The 20,953-nt window shown below is 45.9% G+C and overlaps 1 protein-coding gene across 2 annotated transcripts in view; it reads right to left on the bottom strand.

Moving 5' to 3' along the window:
* Positions 1-15,089: 15,089 nt before the first annotated feature.
* LOC148529166 (uncharacterized) overlaps positions 15,090-20,953 on the bottom strand; it is a 60,978-nt gene continuing 55,114 nt past the window's right edge. For both annotated transcript variants that reach the window (XM_088468897.1, XM_088468898.1), the window contains 2 exons: positions 17,087-17,497; positions 15,090-16,761 (listed from right to left, as the gene is read on the bottom strand). In XM_088468897.1, coding sequence (XP_088325023.1) covers positions 16,591-16,761; positions 17,087-17,335 — 420 coding nt within the window. In that variant the 5' untranslated portion in view covers positions 17,336-17,497 and the 3' untranslated portion in view covers positions 15,090-16,590. The remainder of the gene's footprint in view (positions 16,762-17,086; positions 17,498-20,953) is intronic.

Here is a 20,953-nt window from a genome sequence, read left to right as displayed (position 1 = left end):
GGCCATATTTATCAATATTATTCTTATTAAAATAATGGGAAAAGTTTTTTTCACACCCTTTTCATATTATTTTAGTATCACCTAAATGTATGAAAGGGCTTTTGATGGAAAATTCACACAATTCTCCTCCAAGACCTTAAATTTGCATTTTGTTTAGTAAGCAGATCGCATTTCCCATACTTGTAAAGGGAAATGTGATCTGCCCAAATTGACTAAAATTAAATTGTAAAAAAGAAGTGGAGGGAGCCCTGTGATAATAACGCTATCAGATGATGTTATTATGGCTTCCCTCCCATTTCCACTCCTGCTCTCTTATCACAGCCAGAACAGAGTGTAGAGCTGGCAACTGTGATCAGCCATGTGTGTCGCGGGTTGAGTGGGGGGAGTGGGATGCCAGTGGTGCATGTGCTGTCACCTCTCAGGGTATTTTTTTGCCAAAAATACCTTTAGAAGTACAGAGATTGGATTCGCAGGGACAGAGCTTCCTCACAAGCTCTGTCCCTGCATGCGTCATTTCAAACACCCTTGCGATGTATTCAAATATTGCAATGCAAATTTTAATGAATTTATCACATCCCATCTGCATCTGAGATGAAAATTGTGATAAATATGCCTCTTACTGAATAAGGAATGAAAAAAACACTGTCCACTCGTACTGTGACTTTCCACTAGCTTTGGTATAAAGGAGGCTGAATAATGGAAATTAAATTGAGTATTTCCACCCCTCCTCCATCAGAGAACAGGCAGCATCCACCTCACAATTCTTGAAAGTGCCTAAAGGGACACTTTCATACCACAAAAAGTAAAACAAATTACAATGTACTGTTGCAGTTCTCGCACGGTTGTGTAAGACCTCTAGGGCCAATGAGAGGTTCTTCCACCAATAACAGCCACCCGTTGTTCCCTTAGTGATTGATATTAACATTGATAGTTAGGTGGCTGTCTGGATTTAAGCCTCCAGCAGTAGAGGCTTACAAAACCGACGAGAGACCGCAGGACTGCTGACTGGAAACAAGGCAAATCTGAGAAGTGGCAGTCCTTCCACTACTAGAACTAGTTGCAGTTAGGCTGCAGGCAGATGGATACTTGCATAGGAGTAATGGACAAGGTACACTATCAGCGGCAGATGATGTAGGTCTTAGGTACATCTTGGGATTATGGTGCAGCTGGGTCACCAGGCATGAAGCGGCTAGACAACAAGCTGTGGAGCAGGAGTGATGTGGACTGTGGTATTGAGGGTTTACAAGCTATGACAAGACAGAAAAGATATCCGGTGCGTCAGGGCCATGTTTTAGGCAAAGAGAGGGCAGACAAGAAATTCGATGTGGCAGAGCCGTGAGCTGTGGAGTGGCTGGATCGTGGCATGGAGTGACCAGGCTGCAGGATGACTGGACTGAAGACTGTGATGCAACTTTACCATGGCTGTGGTATCACAGGTAGATGGACGTTGATGTGTCTTTAACCGCAGGCTGCAGCGACAGGTCTGCGGATAGTGGTGCGGCCTAAGCCCCGGACTAAGGTTCAACTGAGCAAGCACCACTATAATGTGGCTGGCCACTGGCCGAAGCAGCAGACTTAGGTTCAAGGTGTGGCCTTGAGGGCCAAGGTGCGACAAGAACAACACGGTGCTGCCTTGAGCGCCGAGGTGCGACAAGATCAGCATGGTGCGGTCTTGAGAGCCGAGGTGCAGCCTTGAGGGCTGAGGTGCAACAAGGACAACACCATGTGGCCTAGAGAACACTGCTAGCTTGAAGTAGCTGAACACTGACTGACATGGCTTAGACTAGGTCACAGGTCTCAAACTCGGTGCTCAGGACCCCAAACAGTGCATGTTTTGCAGGTCTCCTGACAGAATCACAATTGAAATAATTAGCTTCACCTGTGGATCTTTTAAAATGTGTCAGTGAGTAATAAGTACACCTGTGCAGCTGCTGGGTGACCTGCAAAACATGAACTGTGTGGGGTCCTGAGGACCGAGTTTGAGAACCACTGGACTAGGTTGTGGTGTGGAAAGGCCGCGGCTGCAGAAGTCGCTGCTCTGGATGGTACCAGCAGCAAGGACATGAGTAGGTAGAACAACAGCAGAACCAGGACAACTTCTGATCAGACAGACAGGTGCAGGAAACTAGTGACAATAATTACTGAACACAGGAACTGCAGAACGTGGTAAGGCCAGCTAAAGGTTTCTGAGCACAGGGACCAGAGCCGTAACTAGACTTTTTGGTGCCTTGTGCCAGAAAGAGCATTGGCGCCCCCTCATTTTTCAAAGGGACATAATGCACCCAAAAAAGGGCCATGGCTTCATGGGGAAGGGCCAGGGAAGAGATAGGAGAGGCCAGGAGATGCTGGGGATGAAATAAGAGGAAGCTATAAGCAAGAATGATAATAAACAAATTTGACAGGCCCAAACAGCGCCCCCTGACCTGTGGTGCTCTGTGCGATGGCACCGGCTGCACTACCCTAGATACAGCCAAGACAGGGACAAACACATACTCTGGAAGTCAGGCAATATCACTGGTAGGAAGTGTAGGGCTGACTGTAACTTATCAGAAGCAGGGACCAATGAGAGCAATCCCTAATCAATGAATGGTTTGCATCTGAGCTGCACACAGAATGACAGGCAAGAATGCAGCTATGAGCTGCAAAGACACAGACAGAGTTTCAGCTGCCTGCAACAGCTGGAACTGGAATTAAAGCATGATGCAGCATCCCAGTTGCCTAATACGGCCGAGACCTGCCACCAAGATGATCCACGGTTATCTAGGAGACTGTAGGTCAATTGCTACTACCTTTACCTCTATATCTATGTCAGATTAATGCAAGAGGTCAAAGCTCTAGGCTTTTAAGCATTTATATCAGTTTTCTACTGTGGACATGCCAAGTCAAGAATTACAACTACATGCAATTACAAAGTGTGAGTCGTTGTCCACATATACCTTATTGCTGTGGATGACAGGTCCCACTAGTCAGCTGTAGAGAAACGCCCCAATTTAAAAAAAAAATCACATACCAACTAATCACTGGCGGGGAGTCACTAGCAGCCTGGGGGCAGTCTTCCAGCAGTAATGTTGGTGCAACAGTTTAAATGAAATAAAAAAGGAATGCCATGGAGTGGGAGCTTTCTCACTGTGACACCTAGAGGGATGGGGGCACCCTAGTTTGAATGGTATGATGTGACACTACACTAAGGATAACATACATTTTCCATAGATGTAGAATGGCATGAAATCTCCACCATACAGGCAAAAAATTAGTGATAGTTATATAGGGGTCTGTTTATCAAGCAGTGAAAAGTGTGGAGAAGTGAACCAGTGGAGAAGTTGCCCATAGCATCCAATCAGCTTTATTTGAATAATATATTTAGGTAATCAGCAATTATTATCGCAAATCTGCTGCAGAACATTACACCTGATGTGCTGCTTTATTTGAATAATATATTTAGGTAATCAGCAATTATTATCGCAAGTCTGCTGCAGTCTTATAATATTTTATTGTATATAAATTGCCATAAGTACTATCTCCAGTCATTAAATTGTGTGTAGGCATGATTGAACTTAAGTCCTAAATGTTTGGTATGTGCTACATGTTTGTTTAAGCCATTTTATTGCTGGGTCTGTATAGGCTGGCTACTGGGGGGTTGTCAGTAATTAGGATGCACACTTGGCTACATCTCTACTTAAATATAATTCACTAGGCTGTTTTAGCCTTGGCTGGAGTTAGCAGACTCCTAAGTGCAGAATCACAAGTGCAATATAGATTTTAGGGAAAATGTCAGCGTTACACCGGCGTTAAACAGAAGTAGAACATTTCACCAAACACAACTAAACTGCTATCAATACTGCATATGGACACCTATGGAGCATCAAGTATGAGTTCACTACCTCTTCACAACAAACACCTGCTGCCTGCATAACCAGGACATGCAACACTGAACTCCTTGTTTGATCATTGTAAAGACATTATCTCACTTGCTACTATTTGTGCTGCCTCTTTTTTTCACAAAAATCTAAATTCTTATTTGTACCAATGCAAAGTAATCTCTAAACCTTGCATATATGGTCTGAATTACCATTGCTTTTGCCTAACCTCACAACTTTGAACTTCTTTTTTATTACTCATTTTCAAAACACTTTAAATCACATATATTCCCCTCAATAAAAAAAAACCCTACTTTGCTCATCAAGCATACGCATTCACCAACAGTTGTCTTTCACCAGCATTTGAAAAACCTTCAACACTGTCGTTCTCATACATACACTATTCTTACCTCATCCACACCGTGACCATGTTTTCTTCAATTCTCACTTTACTCAGTGCCTACCTAATACTTTATTCTGCCCCCTGTTCCCACCTCTATCCTCGCCCCCTAGTCTCCTCCACTTCTTCCTCCCCTTCTCTCCCCTCCTCTGTATACCTCCCCTCTGCTTCCTTCCTACTCTCCCGTTACTCCTCTTTCATTCTTTTCTCCTCCACAATGGTCCTACTACCCAACCTCTAAAGTGAGCACCCACCCTCATTTCTCCCTCTCCCCTCTCTCTCTCCCTTCACCACACCTTCATCTACATCACGCTAATCTCCCTCCCTCTCCGACAAATGCATCCCACCTCTCTTGCCTATTGATCACTTCCTTCCACTCCTGCCTCCAAGATCTCACCCGTGCTGCTCCCTACCTCTGGTACTCTCTCCCTCTCCGACTCTCCACCTCTCTACAAATCTTCAAACGGGCTCTCAAGACTCACTACTTCAAAGCCTTCCAGCTCTCATCCTAACCTGCTGCTCACATGCTTCTTCCTGACTGTCTACCCTATCTGTGTCACCCCTGTCTGTCTCCCCACCTATAGAATGTAAGCTCTTTCAAGCAGGGCCCTCTTCCCTTATGTGCTTTTCCTTCCCTCACTCATACGATCATCTACTCAAAACTCTCCACAAGGGCACTTAACACTTGGTAGCTGACGCCCTACTGCTTTTTTGAGTGTTATGATCGCTGCAGCAAAGTTTATATACCATGTTCTTATTCTGTATTGTCTTGTACTGTAAGTCGCTGTTTTACGAGTATGCTCATTTGTTAATGTACTTTGGGAGGCGCTGCGGAACCCTTGGTGCACCATATAAATAAAGGATAATAATGATAATAATATAAGCTACGCAGTTGGCTCTTCACATGTGGATTCAGAACTCCCCTCCAACACTGGATTTATTTCAAGACAAACTTTTCTTTGTCATACTGATAACTGGCTTGAATCCTCCCTTCAAAAAGAGAATACCCAGATGCTTTTTGAAACTTGGGAAAGCTTTACAGATGTGTATTCACACTGCACAAGGCAGCAGATTTGGAGTTGCTTTTGTCCCACATTGTGGCATGAAACCCATGCTTTCCTACAGGTTCCATTTATAGCAGTCTGCTCTGTTCTCTCCCGGATCTCTCCCTGCCTCTTCAGCATTTATCTCAGTCTACCTCAAATTTGGGAGGTCTTCCTCCTATCATGAATGTTTTGATTACACTGTGCAAATTTATGCTTCGTTCCCGAGCCTATTTTTCGTAGAAGTGTCTCTATGCTGTCTTCATAAGATACGTGGCACCCATATTCACTAGGGAAATGTAACGTATAAATGCAGAGCATTTGCAGGTATTAGTTTATATATAATTATATAGCCATGCAAGAATTAGAGTTTAATGCTGTATACGTTAGTGCTAAGAATAATTATAAAGTAGAAACCCTTAGGCAGTACTCACAACCACTAGATCATAGGGCAGTGTGTGGTAGAGCCTATATTTTGCTGTCTCTGGAATACTAATTAATGACAGATGAAAGAAATGTGATTTCCTGTATGCCAGGAGCACAAAGTAAACTCTTCTTTTGTCCCTGAATAAGAATGGAAATATATATCTATTAAAGAAAATTATAGTAACCTTTTGTAAAAGCAGGTCTTTGACAGGCTCTTGATTTTCATCTCTAACCCTTTTATGCCTCATGTTTACTAGACTTTTGTTAACTCTAATTATATTAAAAAGATATATATATTTTTTTACATCAAGACACGTAAGCTGGTCATTCACTGAAAAGTGCTTCCTGTATGGGCCCAATATGACTCCCATTATCATTCAGTATCAGGACTATGGCTGCAAAATGCCAGTGATCTGAGAGTATGGACAATCATCACCCAACAGTGTTACCTGCACCGCACAGAGGCCCTGATTCAGAGCCGGACGCTCTGACAGAGTGCTCGCTCTGAATCAGGGCCATCCCTTCTCCGTTTTGGAGCGGCCTCCTGACCGCTCGCATGGCTGTGGGTGACCACCCACAGCTATAGCGAGCGGCCAAAATTATGGTCGCGATGGTCAAGACCATAGCGACCAACGGGCTTGCAACGAGACCCTGCGGTAGGGTCTCGCTGCCGCAAGCCCTGGAGTGCTTTTGGCTCTATCAGAGCCAAAAGCACTCCCACTGACATCACTAGTGATGTCAGTCGGGCCGGCCCCAGACGGTAGGCGTTCCCATGGGAACGCCTCCGTCTGGGCAGCCACGCCCCCGGCGCGCCCACCAAAGGGGGCGTGCTGTCAATCAACATCGACAGCACGCCCCCTTTGGTGTGAAACCCATAACGACGGCTTGGCCGTCGTTATTCGGGTCTCGTGCATGCATACGACGGAGCTGCCTTCGTCGTGGGCATGCGCATTTGGGCAAAATCGACCCGCTTGTGAGCGCTCACGAGTGGGTCTGAATCAGGCCCAGTATGTATTCATTTGGTGCAGGTGCTAAAAGACTGGATCACCCAAATTTGGCTGCACAAGCTTCTCCAGTCACATAGCACTTTGCCGAGTGACTGGATATTCCCATATATCAGTAAAGAAGGACTACTACAAGCTCAAAAAAAGAGAACGTTTTTTTATCCCTTGATGACAAAACCATTTCACATTTATGTTACACACATTTTATAGTGAAATTAATTTATTTTTACTAGGGATGTGCAGGTTTGGAATAGTTCAGATTTTCCTGCCAAGTTCTGATTTTTTCTGCCAAAAATCGGGTCTCAGAAAGAGGCAAAACGGCATCTTTCATGGACAAACATCATCTTTCATGGACTTTTGTCCAGAAATGACGATGTTTGTCCATGAAAGATACAGGCCCGGAAGAAGAGGCTGCACCAGTGGCTGTACCAGTGGAGAACCCAGAGGATGAGCCGGCGTCTACTATGAATGTGGTAAGTACATACAAGTTCATTATCTGATACTGTCCTCCTGCCATGGTACAGTGGGGGATTGATTCAGAGCCGGACGCTCTGAATGAGCGCTCGCTCTGAATCAGGGCTCTTTTTTTTTTGTGCGGCCTCCTGGCCGCTCGCTTAGCTGTGGGTGGTCACCCACAGCTGTTGCGAGCGGCCAGGTGATGGTCGCGATGGTCTCGACCATCGCGGTTTACGACGAGACCCTTGTGGTAGGGTCTCGTTCCTGCAAGCCCCAGTGAGCTTTCGGCTCTATGAGAGCCGGAAGCTCACCCACTGACACCACTCGTGATGTCAGCGTGGCCGCCCCAAATGGCAGGCATTCCTTCAGGAGCGCCTCCGATTGGCCAGCCAGCCCCCTGCCTGCCTCCAAAACGGGGCAAGCTGTCAATCAAAATCGACAGCTACCCCACTTTGGTGCAAGACCCGTAGCGACGGAGCGCCTATCTCTAGGCGCATGTCGGAGCCGGCTCTGGCATGCGCATGTGTAGTGGCCAAACATCGACCTGCTCGTGAGCGCATAGCGCTTGTGAGCGGGTCTGAATCAGGCCCAGTGCCCACTCCATTAAAGTAGGCCAGGTATTGCTCCCTGACCTCTTTTGCCTGCACACTTGCTACTGTCTCCCTCACTGTGGGTGTGGTGACAGAGGGCATTTGTGATGGAGGAAGAGCAACAGCTTCATGCTGAAAGAATAATTTACCAGGTCATTATGCAGGGTAAATTAAAAAAGCTGACAGGCACCTCTACACTTCACCTAGACCTGGTAACCCATTCCCATCCATTCCTACACCCCCTCCCACTTACAATAGGCCCGAGAGGACCTACCCCTCCACATCCACCTCTAAGGAGATTTTATATAGTGCCATGTTGGCTGAGGGAGCTGAGAACCCCGAATTTTATAATATTGGGTGATGTTGGAAAAAGTTTTTCTCTTTTTTTCTACTCTATGAGCCATTTTGTTCTCTCCCAATACCTGCTGCATGGTATGGGGTGTGGATGATGCGGATTGAGCAGGGTCACTAAAACGCATGGTGCAAGGGCAGATTGAGGTTTGCCGGGGCCTCAATCTGCACTCAGAGGGTAGTAAGGGGTATTTAAGGACTGACTAACCACCAACTAAACACACCTTGAAAAAGGCTCCAAATAGGAGTTGAAACGCATTGGTGAAAGGAACACAGCACCAGTGGATTTTTTAACATCAAGGCGAGGAGTGCACATCCAAGAGCTGCCATTCCAGGTTGAACCCGGGAGACTTTGGATCTTATGGCTTATTCCACACTCTTATTGTTTAATTTATCGTAATGGTTATGTGCACAACTGATCAATCGTTTACGATTTATTTGTAATCGTGAAACGAAGCATCGGATCGTATGATCGTACTAAAAATCGTATCTAAAATTTCAAGGGAAATCTTATAAGACAGGTTGTACGTCTTTTTATCACACCGTGTATGGGCCGCAAAACAGTGGTAATCTTAGATTACACCTGTTTCTTAAGTATTGAAAGGAGGACATAACCCCCTTAGCGAGTGCTAAAGGGGTTACAGTATGTCTCATTCAATAATGGGGCCCTAAGTCTCTTAACAAAATATAATTTTTGGCAAATAAGTTTTATTGCATTCAAGCTCCTGCCCTATTTCCTGATAATGCTCCCTAGGTAAGTATGATGATAACTGAGGTAACTACAATGGGTGCTCCATAATAGTCCCTTTCTCTACAAAGTAGGTCCACTGTTGGTTATTCGTAGTGTATCCCTAGTATCAGTCTGTTTAAAGTAGTCTGACCACATTACACATTACTGTTTTGTGATGGTAGCTCAGTAGCTAATTGCTCTGCAATAATTTCCACTATAGGCCTTTGGAAGTAGGCTGCTAACAAAACAGTTCTTACAGTGTCCTTCAGAACAAATACTGGTTGTACAAATACTCAAATAATCAAATAATATACTTTGCAAACTCTCTGCTACTCACAGCCTTGGTTCAGACACTTATCATGTTAGCTCTCTCTCTCTCTCTCTCTCTCTCTCTCTCTCTCTCTCTCTCTCGCACTCTCTTTCTCTGGGAACCCTATTCTGCTGGCTGCAGCTCTATAGGTCACTGATGTTTCCTGCCCTCAATCAACCTCACTTGCCCCTCTCTGTGTTGCTTCTATCTAGAGATGTGCGCTGGGCAATTTTTGCTGGTTTTGGTTTTGGATTTGTATCTCCTTCATGTTTTGGATCTGGATTTGGTTTTACAAAACCACCCTTGCGTGTTTGGTTTTGGGCCTGTTGTTGTTCATACAGTGTTATTAACCTCAATAACATTTATTTCCAGTCATTTTCAGACAATTTTAACCACCTCACAGCTCGCAATATTTATTTCATCCAGTTTAAGCCAAAAGGTTGCATCGAGCTAGCTGGCTGACTAAGCTAAGCGACAGCAGTGAACGTCACAAACATCTAGCAGTACAGCTTCCAACATGGCACATCTAGAAAACAGAGTGGCAATGCAGTGGCAGACAGGGTAGCAGTTTAATAAACTATAAATTTAAAAATGTCAGTCAGCAATGCCCCATACTGCACATAATGCAAAGAAAAGAGGTAGAAGATGGAATTGTTCTTGGGCCCTTCCACCCACCCTTAGGTTATATACTGTATATTAAAAAGGACATGCACAGTTTAACAAACCAAGCACTTTAGCGACAAGGATTGACACTTTTGTGGCTTAAGTCCTTGGTTTGTTTGAGCCCCCACAAATTTATTTTTTGGAAGGACTACCTCCAATCATTAAGGACGAGGTTTATGATGAGAGTGTTGGCGGTGGAGATTGCATGTGCTGGTCCAAACTGCTGGTAGCTGATACTGGACTGCTTTTTATTAGTTCACAAATTATTATAATTTTGTTAAATACATTGCATGAACTTGCTGCAAATGACGTAACAGGGAGGAGGTGCCTAGATGTATTTTGACTGAAACTCTGTCCTCAAAGCCACTACATCAGGTGGTTTTCCCCTCCATCAGGGATATCAGGAGGGCTCCCCTCCCCACATCAGGTGGCTTTCTCCTCCATCAGGAGACCTCATACTAATTGCACCATACAGGTCACTATCTTATCTGTGACTAATGCATACAGATGCAGGGGCAGAACTATGGGAGACAATGGAGGTGCCTGCTGCCGGGCTCCAGCACTGAAGTGGTACTGTACCTCCTCCATTGCTCACAATATATTCACAACACTTAGGGCTGTAGTGTACCATTACCGCCGCCCAATACATGGCACCTCTTCCTGGCAACTGAGAAGCCACTATACACTAGTGGAGAGCTCCGTGTCAGACCATCAGCTGTCGCCTCTATCTATAGCCTGTCCCTACTAATTGGTGTTTGTCAGTGTAACACGTCCGGCACCCCCTCGCCAACAATTCTCTGTCTCACTCAGGGGCGCCGAGAGGGGGGGAAAGTGGGTACTAATTACCCGGGTCCGGCACCGCCTCCCCTACCCCACATGCTACTGTGTGCTGGGCTGCACTGGGAGATTGCTGGCGGCTGCTATGTAGCAGCCACCGCAGTCTCCTATGCCTGTGGGGAGAGCAATCACACTGCGCTCACATCGCCCCCCTCCCCAGCGTGCAAAAATGTTTTTGTTCCCTAAGGGGACATGGCCACGTCTCCCGCACTTAGGCCATGCCCCTTCTCCCCCCGGGCACTGTGTGGCTGTCGGCCATAGGCAAGCCCATGGGTGGATTTCCGATTGCCTGGAAACCCCCTCCCCAGCCCACACCATGACCACAATATAAATAGTAATATAATAGAATTTTACTAGTGCTGCATGTTATTCTCAGTATCACAAATGAAATAATTAGCACCACTTTTAACATGTGTCAGTCAGTAATAAATAAACCTATGCACCAACTAGGAGATCTGGAAAACATGCACTGTTAGGGGTGCACTGCTATGGACCATCTATAGGCTTAATTATTAATACTGCATAATAATACACTATCCAGTGCATATGAGACTAATTGGTACATATATATCCAGGGCAGTGCAAGATTCTTCTGCTGCTCCCAGACTTGCGCCCATGCTCTGGAATGGTGCCCACATCTGAAATAAAAACATTCAGCTCAGGCAGGATGGCCCTACTGCTGCATTTTATGGCTAATTACTGTGGTCGCTGGTCCTGTATATGCTGGAATTATGACACACAATACACTTTGCAAAGCTGGATAAGTGCTAATTATACCCTCTTCATGGACTGGCCACACTCACTCTAAAATCCAGCATTTGGAAACCCCCCTCAAGAAATCCTGCGTTTGCCACTGACGGTCGTCCCTGGTCTCACTCCTCCATACAGTGTCAGCGGCTATGACGGAGGGGCACCAAATAAGAACTTGCCTCCGGGCATCTGGGATAAATTTACACTACTGTACAGATGTGTCCATACACATTTATCCTCTGTGCAACACATAACGCGTGAGCGCAGAGTGACTTGATAGCGCCAAGCATCTTTTTGTGCTAATTTTTCCAGAAAAATGCATCTTATTTGCACAACGATGTGAATAGGATGCACAAGCAGCTTCTGCTGATTAAAATGATATGCGGCATGCCTATATTCTGTGTGTGACTGCGGGTGTATCTGCATGCGAAATGCTACATTACAGCGGCTGTGATGAGGGGGAGGGGCCACCAAATTATAACTTGCCTCCAGGCATCTAGAATGAACCTATGCCACTGTGCCCAGGCATGACAATATCTATCTTTTTATCACAAGCAAGAACTGCCGCAACTGGTGGCTAATTTACACAAGCAACATACTCATCATCAACATCCTCGTTAGCGTCATATAGGACACAAATATCCCCCTAATCCTCCTTTTGCACTTCCTCCATAATATCATCCTCCATTTCTATTATTTCACCATGTAATACTAGCACAGCCATCATGGCGTCAGTAATCCGCTGTGCAACTGGGTGACAGCTGTTATACTTGTTTCCTCTATCAAAGGATTGTTTAACAGTCAATTGTTTTTTTTAAAACTACTACTAGTAGTCTTCTTTGTCCCTTCCTGGAATGAAGATCCACCCCCAGCAGCAGCAGCAGGCCTAGCAATCAAAGATTCTTCTGAGGAATACTGGATAAGGGAGGAGTCACCTAGCCTTATCCTTATCAATAGTGAGGATATTGATGATGAAGGTGTTGGTGGTGGAGATTGCAGGTGCTGGGATCTAGCTGAGGGAAGGGAGCTAACTGATGCTGGACTGTCTTGTTTTTTTAGCACCAGTTCTGATTTTCCAAAAAATGTTCCATGAACTCGTTGAAAATGATGTAACAGGGAGGAGGTTTCTAGATGGTTAAGGTCCCTACCTCTAAATATTCTGGCTTTACAATGGGTACAGATGGCTTGACAATTGTTGTCTGGATTTTGGTAGAAATAATTCCACACATAAGAAGTTAATTTTTTTGTCTTATGCTGAGGAATGACAATGGTCTTTTCTTTATCATGGGCAACAACTATTTCCACTGGTGCCTGATTTACACAAACAACATCCTCATCATCAACATCCTTATTGGCGTCAGCTACACAAATATCCTCCTCATCCTAGTGCTCTTCTACAGCAGCATTGTCTATTACTATGTCAGCATGTTGACTTGTGCTGCTAATCCCCACATTTGCAGAGGACGCACAAGTTATGGAAGGAGGCTCCTCTTCGAATACAGTTTTGGAAAGGTCAGGCTCACACATGGCACCCGCCAACACACTTAGACTCTCCTCAGGGATTTGTGACATTTCTGAGCACAGAGTTGGTTCCTGTACCTTAACGATTTTAATTTTTTTGAAATGTCTACAGGGAGAAGGGCTAACAGTACATCATCATAAGAGGCAGAACCACCAGTCATAAATAAAGGCCAAGGCCTTAGCCTTTTCTTGTCACTTCATATGGTGAAAGGCATATTGCCAATTTTATGTCCTTCTGCAGCTAACTTTCCCTTTGATGTTTCTTTCTTTACCACTGTAAAAGATTGCTTCTTTGACTTTAGATGCCCTGACTTAAGCCCTGTATGCCCTAGGGCATCTGCTTTAGTAGATCACGTAAACTGACTAGTATCATTATGACTGGTGGCACTGGCAGCAACTCCTGCATGTATGTGGTTCCTGCTCTCCTCTCAACTGATCATTCTCCATATCAACAAACATGAACGAAGTGGGGTACAGCACACACATCAATTTTTACCAATTTTAAATATTACACTGCAGAATTACTGACCAACAGTGTCACAATACTTGTATGAATAATATTACACTGCAGTATTACTGACCGACAGCGTCACTCACAATACTTGATGAATTTTACCATCCTCTATGTGTCTCTCCAGCACCACTCCCGTCTCTCCAGTGCCATCATCCTGTGTCTCGCCAGTGCGATCATCCTGCGTTCCCCAGCACCATCCTCGTGCCCTAGCACAGAATAGCCCCCTCTCATACATACAGTTCATATCCCCTTACCACAGAATAGCCCTCCTCCTTGCAGATCATCATCTCCCCTTAGCACAGAAAAGCCCACCTCCCCCACACACAGATCATATTCCCTTAGCACAGAATAGCCCCCATCCCCACAGATCATCTCCCCTTAGCACAGAATAGCCCCCCACATACAGATCATCTCCCTTAGCACAGAATAGCCCTCCTCCCCACAGATCATCTCCCCTTAGCACAGAATAGCCCCCACACACAGATCATCTCCCTTAGCACAGAATATCCCCTCTCCCCACAAACAGATCATCTCCCCCTGGTACAGGAGAACCCCGCTCACCCTCAGACAGATCACCATCCCCCTTAGTCCAAAATTGTCCCCTTCCTAACAGACAGCTTATCTTCACTTAGTACAAAATGACCCCCCCCAGACAGACAGATCATCATTCCTCCCTCACCCCACCTCAGACTAGTACAGAATAACCCCCCATCCCCCAGAGAGAGATCTTCATCTCCCTAACAGCCAGTCTGTCTTTTAAAAAAAAAAGACTCTTCCAGCAGGTGCCAATGGAAGTTTCAACCAGTCTTGTTTGTCTGTCTCCCAGGTAGCCAGCCCCGATTGTCTCCTCTCCACTCTGCCCCCTCTCCAGGCTGTTAAGTTAAAGTTTAACTTCACAGCCTGGGGAGGGGACAGAGTGGAGAGGAGACAATCGGGCTGGCTGCCTAAGCGACCCCGTTACTTAACCCACCTGCTGCCGCTGACCCGTGGCTCTCTTCATCCGGGTGCTGGCAGCCTATTAGACAACTCTCTTCCTGGTGCAGTTTTAAGCAGTAAGTAAAGCCTCTTCTCGTGAGAAGAGGCGGGCTGCGGGCAGCTGAGAGCTAGATTAACTGACAGGCAGCCGGGCTGCCCATCATGCTAAAAACAAGGGACAGCCAGATGACGCAATTCGGGGGACAGGGCCACAATTGACAAGTTGCCCCACGGACCATTCGGCCCATTGGGATTCTTCCCACTTAAGGTAAGGGCCAATCCGCCCTGGCCTGCCGTGCCCTGCATAATTTCCTGAGGAGTAAGAAGAAGACGCAACAAAGGCCTCACTGCCAGAACCTACAGACTGCATAGAGGACATTGATAGGCAGACTTCTGGGGCTAGAGCAGGGTTTCCAGAAGTGGCCTCTGCATGTGCTAAACAGGTCAGGGAGGAGTACCTGGCCTATTTCAATGTAGAGGGGGCAGTGTCATGGCAGTAAGAATGCATAAACTAAATGTTTTTTTTTAAACTGCACTACAAAAGAATAAACCTTCACATATCACACGCTATTTACCAATGTTTTGTGTGCAAACTGTTTTATTATTTTATTTAAAAAAAAATAAAAAATTAGTTGATTAATTTAAAATTATATAGTGTCAATACATTATAATGGAGCATGGAATACTATGTGCCATATACTGGGTGTCATGTGTTCACTTTATATGTGTTTACATATGATGAAAATTACATTACCCATACGCGCTCCCTATACCTTTCCTCTTTAAACCCCCCTATCCTCCCTATACCCCCCTATCTCACCTATAGGTGTCCCATAATATGTTGCTGCCCACAGTGCAAGTATCAACACAACATAGGTTTTTTTTTTAACCACTGTTATCTATAGAAAATGGCAAAGAACAAAGAATTCTGGACTGGATACATTGATTCATACCAGGCCACTGAGTGCCTCTAGAGCAGGGACATAACTAGGGTAGTGCGACCAGTGCCATGGCACAGGGCACCGCAGGGCAGGGGGCGCTGTTTGGGCCTGTCAATTTTCCTATTTATTATCATTCTCATTTCTAGCTTCCTCTTCTTTTATCCCCAGCAACTCCTGGCCTCCCCTACATCATCCTTGCCCTTCCCCATGAGGCCATGGCCCATTTTCAGGTGCACTACTTTATGTTCCTATTTAAAAAAATGGGGGAGGGGGGGGTGCCAGTGCTCTCTCTGGTACAGGGCACCAAAAAGTCTAGCTACAGCTCTGCTCCAGAGCAAAGATTACTCCAACAAAGTGAATTTAATCAGGCACTTCAAAAATTGGTAATGCACAGTAGAGACTAAAATAGTGATGCTGACATAGCTAGGGTAAAGAATAAGCTCAAGATTTTGTAACTGTATTCAGGAAAGAGCACAATCAACATAATGAGTCACATTCAGTAACATAAAAATATCACAAATTATAAAAATGAGGCTCGCCATGGAGAGTGGACTGTGCACTCAACCATGCTGAGTGCATGCCACTTGGAGGTGCCAGGAAAGGTGGGTGGTGGCGTAGTGCTTCGTGGTGAAGGATAGGTGTGTGGTTGTGGAGGAGGAATTGGCATTGTGGGATACAATGGTGGGTGAGATGGGAAGGAGAAAACGCTGGAGGCCGGTGGAGTGGGCTGCTGCCTAGTATTTGACGCTAGAATAGTGTGCTCATCCAATTGACAATGAAGCCCACTTATCATAGCGTCATATACCAGATGCTTGAAATGCAGTTGCTGGCTTGGCTGCATGCCCTGCTTTTCATTGGCGAGATTCAAGCCAAAAATCATATATTTGTCTGGGGGCTTTTGAACAACCTCCTCCGCATGTTTCAAAAATTGGTCATACTTAAGGTGCCCACACACATACTGATGTACTCATGATCCGACGATGTGTCCAATTTCCCTTGAAACTCTCCCTGGCAGCTCTGAACACGATATGCACACGATATGCATACAATATGCTGTCCAATCTTCATCCGATCTCCTGCGGCCAGACTTTTCAACAGTGCATTTGTGTCTAGATTGTCAGATGTGCCGTACTGCACGGCAGATCTGAAGATGCGATGTGCGAATTGCGGGGGCGCGCATCACATCGTGATCGTGAGTGGGGACTCACGATTTGGGCATTTTTTACCTGATCTGTTGTTCCAATGTGTTGGAATCGGCCAGATCGGGAAAAAAATCGCTATGTGTGTGGGCACCTTTAGACGGTCCAGAACTGGGAGCCTTGGAACCATCGGTCTCCTCAAGTGCTGTGGGTTCACTGGTGCAAGGGTCAAGATCGACGTCCAAAGTGACGAACTGAAAAAAAAATTGTTTAGTCCATATAATTAATTAATAAAAGGTCATTCTAGTTACCTTTATTAAGTGTGGAGGAAAGGAAAAGCAAAACCATTGGCAAGAGTGGAGAAGTGAACCAGTAGAGAATTTGTTAAAGTTAACCAAGCAGCTTAGAGGTAACATTTATCAAGTGCATTATAGAAAATTAGATGTAGCAGCTGAATGGTTAACACGTACAAATTATCCACTCGCACACTTCTCTACTCTTGTCAGTGCTTCCCAAATTTACTAGTGTGAACTTTAAAAAAAAAAAAGAAAAGTGTGTTTGCACTGTGGGTGTACTTACCAGATCCTGACTCTCCGTTTCCTCCTCTTCCAAGAAGTCAGGCATGTCTGGATCCAGTGATCTCCTTGACTGCCTCTTGGGCTCTTTCTCTAGGGTAAACAGGAGTAGGTCATAATACCATAAAGATGGTTTACGGAATTCATCGGCCCCAGCTCCTGAACATTGTGCATCAATATAGTTCTTGTGCTCTTTCATGAAGACAGTTATGGAAATCCTGGATATTAGCCTAGATCCAGGGTATGTCAGCATCACTCTTCTGGCCTCTACTGTACAAAACCAATTTCTCCAGAGCCTGATTTTTCTTCTCTCTGTTGGAGTAGTCTTTGCTCTTGACTCTCCAGAGGCACTTGTTGGCCTGGTACAAATCAATTAATCCTGTCCAGAATTCTCAGTTGTTGTTTCCAGGCATGTCTGTAATAAAATGTAGGAGAAAAAAACATTACTATAAAAATATAATCCAGGAAACATATCATCGTATAAACGTTACACAAAAATAGTTTTATCAAAAAATGAACAGTGGTCTTAATTACTGGACAGTGTTGTTGGTAGATACATGTGGCCTGTACACATTGGTAGTCACCGATGGTGGGTAGCATAACAAAAACACCCAGGGGTCCTTTGTTACCGGGGATTCCAAGAGGAAGTTCAAAAGACGATGAACCAAATGCAGAAGGGCATAATATTCGGGCATGTCCAGCAGATATGTAGCATAGTGCCCCCAGCCTTGCCAACAGTCAGGCGACGAGGAGGGGAATATTATGTGGAGTCTCACCGGGGTATAGTACCATCGATAATAAAATTTATATGAGGTCTCTATAATTTTAGTAGAGATGGAGCATTTAGCAATCCCCTATCTCACTTCTTGACATGTCTCCTCATCCGGATGGGAACCCAGGATCTTTTTCCCATTCAGCCTCATGAAGTCTCGGGGAGGGGAGGGCTACATCCAGGGGCAGGATGGTCCAGGGGGGGCAGGGTGCCAGATGCCCCCTCGGCCGGTCCCATTTTTAGTGCCTTGGGCCAGCCACTAGCACCTGGAGAGCAGAGACAGTGTTACATCATGTGCCGTCATTGTCAATCGCAAGAGACAGAGGCAGGGCTGGATGCACCAGCATGCACTCACAGTACAGTAGCTCTGCCCCTGTGTATGCCCCTTTCCTCCCTATAGATGAAACTGCAGACTAGGAGAGTCGATGTGAAGAGCCGGCCGCCATGAGAAGAGGAGCAGCTGCAGGACAGCCCACCCAGTGTATATGCAGGCACCAGCCTTATCCTGCCAGCTATGCATCATGATGAGCATGAGCACAGAGAGCAGCAGAGGCTCAGGTAAGTGCTGCCTCTGCCACAGAAAAAACGGGGAAGAGGAGGGGGCATGTTATAACAATGGGTGCAGGGTGCACCCAAGCTGGGGAGCATCCACTTTCAGTAGTTCCGGCAGGTAACAGGAGCCGCTGAGGTGGATGGTGGATGACAGCTGAGCAGCTGCCTGTCGGCTCTCTGCTGTGTAATCCGATCTCTCTCTGTCTATGAGAGATCATGCTGAGAACAAGGGAGAGTCTTCAAACGATTTGCCACTTTACAAGTGTATTCAAACACAGTTGAATACTTGTATAGTGGTAAGTAGTTTACAGACTCTCCCTATCTCCCAGCACGAGGGACACAGGTGGGAACAGTAGTGATATATGGGGGGGGCTATAGTGTTTTTGTGGAACTTAAGTGACACATAGGGGGAGCTGGAAAAGCATGGTGGAGCTGGAGTGACAATGGGGGGCTGTAGTCATACAGAGGGGAGCTGGAGTGGGATACGTTTAGCATCCCGGGAATCGGGATGCCGACGCTTACATTACCAACAACAGTCACAATCCCGGCACTGGCATCCTGACTGCTGGGATACTGGAGGTAAGTACCAGGGCTGGTGTTAGGCACTAGAGGGAGGGTTAGGTTTAGGGTGCGGGGAGGGGGGGGGCAGGTTAGGTTTATGCACTAGGGGGGAGGTTAGGGTCAGGCACCAGGGAGGGAGGGTTAGGGTAGGGAGTGGAGGAAGATTAGCATACCGACCAACAAGTGTCAGTATGCTAACCCTGTCTGGATGCCGGCATCGGGATTCTGACCACTGGGATTCCGAGCGCTGGCATCCCATACCCAACACGCTGGAGTAAGACATGGGGAGCTGGAGCCAGAGAGACATAGGGAGGGGGATGAGGCCTGCTCTAGAAATGAGTCTGCTGGAGAGTCACAATAGGGATGAGGCCACTGTTGTTACACAGGAAGAGTGAGGAGGCTGCTGGAGAGAGACGGTGATGAGGCAGATGGAGAGACATGGGGAAGGAGGTGGCTGGAGAGAAACATGGGGGATGAGGCTATTGAAGAGACACTGGGGGAGAATGCAGATGGAAATACACAAAGAGCAGGAGCCTGGTGACATAGGGGGCATGTGGCTAATAGGACACACGGGGCAGAAGGTGACACAAGAAGCACGAGGCTTAAAGTAACACAGGGCGCACAAGGCTGGAGAGGACATGGTGGGTACAAGTCTTGTTGAACCTCTGTTGTATGATGATGACATTGGTTATATTCTTACACAAACTTCCGGACTATGGAATTTCCTACATGAATAGTGAACACTGACTGAAGACATGATCTGCCCCAGGAGGATAATTTTTTCAGAGGTTGCCCATTGCAGAGAAACCACCATATAGGTAAGGTGTATTTTTATTTAGTACACACAAAAAACTGTATAGATATATTTTTTTAAGGGGGGCGGCAAAGGAACTTTTGCCCAGGACTCTACATGGTCTAGAACCGGCCCTGTATGGAGGGCACTGAAGGTAGCTGCATTATATGGTGGTCACTGCAATGCTTTTTGTATTATATGGTGATGACTGATGGTTTCTGCATTATATGGCAGGCACTGCAACACTAGAAAAAGATATCCAAGCGCTTAAAAAGACACTGTTATTAAATATATATGCAGCAGTACATAAGAAAAAGGGGAAAATTGCAACCCCACAAAAACCACAAAACAGGAAAAACCGCGCTAATATATAAAGATGGAAATCATTTAATATAAATAATCAATAGAGTCATAAATATAATAAAATAAATGACACAATATATAAAATGACAATGAAATGCAATAAAGAGACAATAGTATAAAAGAGAAAAATAATAAATAAATGGTTGGAATATAGCAATGAAAAAGAAACACTGCGCATTGAATGTGTTTCCAATAGAATGATTTTCACTGTCAATAAGAGCAGGTAATGGTACCAGCAACCTCCGCCATTCTTGTGTACCTGTCCGGCCATTGTTGCCGCTGCTGCCAGCTATCTCCGGTACCTTTGTGTACTTGCTGCTTTCCTCCACGTGTACCTGGTGGAGCACCTACAAGTCGCGGCCGCGCCTTGTACACTTTGGATACTATCTGCAGTGTTCCTCCAGGCATCCCATTACGAACGGCTCTCTCACATACCAGTGAGTATATTAGCGCTATTGAGCCGGTCAACCGGATTTATGTGGGCCTGTTATTACACGTCGACTTATGACTGTATCTATTACTGACTGGGGATTCAGGTAAACGGACTGTCCTGGTGTCAGACAGCTATAGCGGCTTCACCTATAACGGACAGAGGGGGTCATTCAGACCCGCTCGCGAGCAAATTTCGCTCGCTAGCGGGTCGATGTTGTGATACTGCACATGCGCACGATGGAGGGAGCTCCGTCGTGCGCATGCGCGAGACCCGGCGAGCGACGAGATATACGTCGCACGGGGTCTCGCACCAAAAGGGGGCGTGCTGTCGATGGTGACTGACAGCACGCCCCCTTTGGTGAGCGTGCCGGCCAGACGGAGGCATACCCTTGGGAAAG

The sequence above is a fragment of the Taudactylus pleione genome, unplaced genomic scaffold (genome assembly GCF_031769625.1).
Source record: "Taudactylus pleione unplaced genomic scaffold, aTauple2 ptg000086l, whole genome shotgun sequence".
Lineage (NCBI taxonomy): Eukaryota > Metazoa > Chordata > Amphibia > Anura > Myobatrachidae > Taudactylus > Taudactylus pleione.
Note: the sequence above shows the minus strand (reverse complement) of the source record. Positions and strands in the feature narration are given on the sequence as shown.